Raw genomic sequence first — 3,986 nt, forward strand, 5'->3', positions numbered from 1 at the left:
ATTTGCTGAATAAAAATTTTTAAGTTTAATAAAGTATTCAATTTTTTTATTGATCAAGTTAAACCTGTAAGTGAGTCATCAGTGACTTGACAAATCATCAATATCAGTGAACTAAATAACTTATCGGAAGAAAAAGAGACTCGATTATTAAAGTTGGAAACTATGCAATTTCAAGAAAGGAATACATTGTGGTTTGATTATAAAGTATATATAAATTACAAACAAGGAAATGCTATATAAATATACTAGGTACTGTTCAAGCAAAAAAAAAAGACAGGACATTTAATGCCATTCCAATCCTAACTCTGGTTTAGTAAAGTAGATTTTTGATAAGTAATGAGCAGTATTTATTTTTACTCAGAAAACTTATAGTAAGTGCTTGTATTCTACAATTAATAGCATTGTTCGCAACAAAATATTTTATTTTGCTTTAACAATGGAATACGTATATAAAGGTAAACCTAGTCAAGTTTAAGTTTGTCCTGAAAATATCTACCAAATACGACAATCTGCCTTCTTGTGAGTGGTTCAGTTTTTTTTTTACTGTGGAATGATTGTTTTATAATGGAATTATAAAATAATACTTTAATAATGGAAAACAGAAAAAACTTTCTTTAGATTTTCAACAAAAAAAAAGAAAGAGCATAATAAAATCAGATTTATAAAAAGGCACCTACATTTAAGGTTGGTTTGTTTCTCGAAAAAAAATAATCAGAATAGAATGCTGAACAAAAACCTCCTTTTATACTAGTAAACTTGCTTTTTTAAGCATGGAATACTATAATTTTTACCTTAAAAAAAATCTCATATTTTTCCCACTTAAACCAGGGTTGGCAAAAACTCGGGTTTTTTTTTTAAAGGCCCATGGACCCAGGGTTTTTTTAAATAAAACCCAAAAAAAACCCAACTAAAGCTGGGTTTTTTTAAAGAAATGTGGGTTTTTTTGTCTTTTTTTAGGGGAAAGGTGGGTACTCGTAGCATATTGTAGCATAAGTATATGGACAAAGCACAAAAATTGTCTTGATAAAAAAAAGCTGGAAAATTCAGCGTTTTCTGAAGAAGGGTATAAAAGACGACAAAATTCAAGAATGGTGAAGTTTCAGATTTTTTTGGTTTCCATGATTATCAACAGTTAAGGCAAAGTTACTTCTTGAGTGATAAAAACTATTTTTTATTTGTTCGTTTTTTATTTCGACTTTTTTTTTTTTTTTTTGTATTTTACTTTATTGTATTTCATTTTGTTATGCAAAACTACTGTAGAACCTCAAGTAGTTTAAATCCCTTTTTACTGAATTCCAGCTTAATTAAGTCATTTCTTTTAATTTTATGTTGCCTGTTTTTCTATTTCTGTGTACAGAGTAAGAAATATTAAACTTTTTCGTAAGATAATGAAGATACTGTACATCCTATCCCGTTTTCTGTCCAACCATTTGTAAAACCTGTTAATTTCTAAAAAATATACCTTGTTTATTCGAGTTTTGTGACGTGTTGGTTTGCAGAAAATAATTCACATGAGAGCCTTTTAGCTAAAGTAGTATCCTTTGTACAATCTGCAAATATCGAGAAAATCTGACGTGACAGGACTTAGTCAAGATAATTTGAGTTATTTATTGACCAGTTAAAGATAAAAGTTAAATATATATTTTTTAAATCTTTGAAGTATTTTTCATGCACTTAAGAGTTAAGAAATACTATTAAAGTTCAAAATTCATTTTTTATGTCCATTGCCTATTGTGAAGAAGAAATAAAAAAGAAGTTTAAATTGTAAAAGTATTTAAATTAATTTTTTTTTTTTAAAAAAGTTCTCAGAAAATATTTAAAAACCCAAAAGTGGGCTAAATAATGGGTTTTTTTAAATGGGGTTTTTCAAAAAAAACCCATTGGGTCCAATCCGGCCAACCCTGACTTAAACACACAAGTACATTAATGTTATTGAACATAAATCATTTATTTTATTTATTTATTTATTTTTTGCAATAACATATACTAGTTTGCTTATTTCTCACCAACTGAAGAAAATTACCAAAAGAATTTTTTTTTTACACATGTGCTTTAAAAGGCTCTCTCTCTCTCTCTTTTGGAGAAAGGCTTTAACAGAAACTTTAGGATTTTCTTAAAAAATCCCTTTAAATTTTTTTTTTTTAAATCAACGTTAGCAGTTTGAAAAAAAAATTCTGCAGAGCCAAAAATTTTCTGCGAACGCCGTTCGCACGCGTTCGTCTACATTATGCAAGACTGATCTTCACTTTGAGAAATTGATAAATACAAGTCTTTTGTAACGTTTAAATAAGTATTTTTATACATATCCATGAAGTTTACATATGCATCCAAGTTTCAGTAAATACAAACATCAATACAATGCTTTTTTGTCCACTTTTATTCCAGTCAGTAGAAAACCCCCATTTCCAGACATGGTATAACATGGATGGGTCCTATCAGGAAGCACTTGATACCTGCGAAACCATGTTTCAGAAATATTTAGCAATATAATATCTCCTCTTGATTTTAGATTAACATAGCAATCTACAAGGGGCTCTTGGAACATTGAAAATATGGCAAATGGTCTGGAGAATGCTAGGAAATCTATCAGGGGCAAAACATTGGCTGGGTGATGTTTAACTGCTACAAGTAAACTGTCCATGTCTCTGTAGGATAAAATTTCTTTTGCTTTATTCCCATAGTGCTCTTTGGCAAGTTTAGGTTTTTTATCAGTGGCAGATGAATTACAAGCCTCAGAGCCATCATCAGCTTTTTCCTGTTGTAGTATCTTCATTGCATTTTTCAGATCTATGTTGTACAGCAAGGATTCCATTGTTGTCGCGGGTATATTCAATGCTTTGATTGTTTGCTGGCAAGGATTTTTTGAGGAAGGTCCCAAATGCATTTGAATCACACATCCATGCACCCCAATTCGTTCTAACACAGATGCAGTCAACAGACCACAAACAGTTTCAATTATCATGTACTTGCAACCTGACATTATGTTACAAAATGCTAACATTTGGGATAAAGAATCAATTCTCAAGTTGCATATTTTTAAAGGACCTTGAGAGTAATACATTTCAGCAAGAAGACGTACATTTGGTTTTAATAACTGAACAAACTTCATGTACTTAGATTGTTTCTTACGCAAATATTTCTCTTTTGAAAACAACGTTTTTTCACGAAATGAACTGCTGTTTTCTACAATTATTTTCACCATTTCTTGTCCTGATAAACCTTGAGCTTTATACGCTTCTATATCAACAGTTGTTAGTTTTTGCGAGTTACCGGTATCAATTAGAGCTCGATTATCTTTAGTTTCTTCATCATTTCCAACTTTTACATTCAAACTCTCATCTACTTCGGCAGCTGCTGATTTCTTAAGATTGCCATCTGGTTTAATTTCAAAAAATGAGCCGTATGGTTGACCTATAGCAAAGTACAAATTTGCCTTACGCTTCCCCAAATAATATGGCTTACTTTTATTCAGCTCAACTAAACGGAGGGTATTTTCCGCTTTAACTATGACAAAATCACCTCCCTTAATACAATTAGTGTCAGACACATCATCAGACATTATAAAAATTGACAAATACAAAATATACAGAGAATAGTACAACGAGCCCACTCTCCACGTGGTTCAATGGCGTACAACCCGACTTACCTCCTCATCTTCGTCCTGTCTGTTCCTTACTTTGTTCCGAAATGACGATTTTGCGAAGTTATTTTCAATTATTTGTTGATCTAAAGGATCATGGCGATTAGAATTCTTTGATTTATTTTTTTTAACTTTTCCCATTTCTAAATTAAACTAATTCTAATTGTCGCAGAAGCAAAACATAAACAAACTGTTGCGGTTATAGTTAGTGCTTTCATTTTCCTCTTGTCTGCTGTAATACAGCTTTTTGAATCAAAATTTGATTAAAATGTCATTGTACTTTAAGTTTAGATCATTGAAAACAAGATTTTTCTCTCATATCTGAAAGACCTTGCGTATGAACTGA

At 30.8% G+C, this 3,986-nt stretch overlaps 2 protein-coding genes across 2 annotated transcripts in view; both read right to left on the reverse strand.

The window, feature by feature from the left end:
- The window catches only part of LOC129228100 (bystin-like), a 59,242-nt gene extending 55,352 nt beyond the window's left edge, over window positions 1-3,890 (reverse strand). Inside the window, exon 1 of the mRNA XM_054862740.1 lies at window positions 3,647-3,890. Within this exon, the coding sequence (XP_054718715.1) occupies window positions 3,647-3,781 (135 nt within the window). The 5' untranslated portion in view covers window positions 3,782-3,890. The remainder of the gene's footprint in view (window positions 1-3,646) is intronic.
- LOC129228101 (tRNA (adenine(58)-N(1))-methyltransferase non-catalytic subunit TRM6-like) lies at window positions 2,162-3,625 on the reverse strand. The gene has a single exon (XM_054862741.1). The coding sequence runs from the start codon at window positions 3,557-3,559 to the stop codon at window positions 2,351-2,353; it is 1,209 nt and encodes a 402-aa protein (XP_054718716.1). The 5' UTR covers window positions 3,560-3,625; the 3' UTR covers window positions 2,162-2,350.
- Window positions 3,891-3,986: the final 96 nt, after the last annotated feature.

The sequence above is a fragment of the Uloborus diversus genome, chromosome 8 (genome assembly GCF_026930045.1).
Source record: "Uloborus diversus isolate 005 chromosome 8, Udiv.v.3.1, whole genome shotgun sequence".
Taxonomy (NCBI): Eukaryota; Metazoa; Arthropoda; class Arachnida; order Araneae; family Uloboridae; genus Uloborus; species Uloborus diversus.

Excerpts from the sequence above, each read along its gene's own strand:
- LOC129228101 (XM_054862741.1), bottom strand. The coding sequence starts at position 3,559 with ATGTCTGATGATGTGTCTGACACTAATTGTATTAAGGGAGGTGATTTT.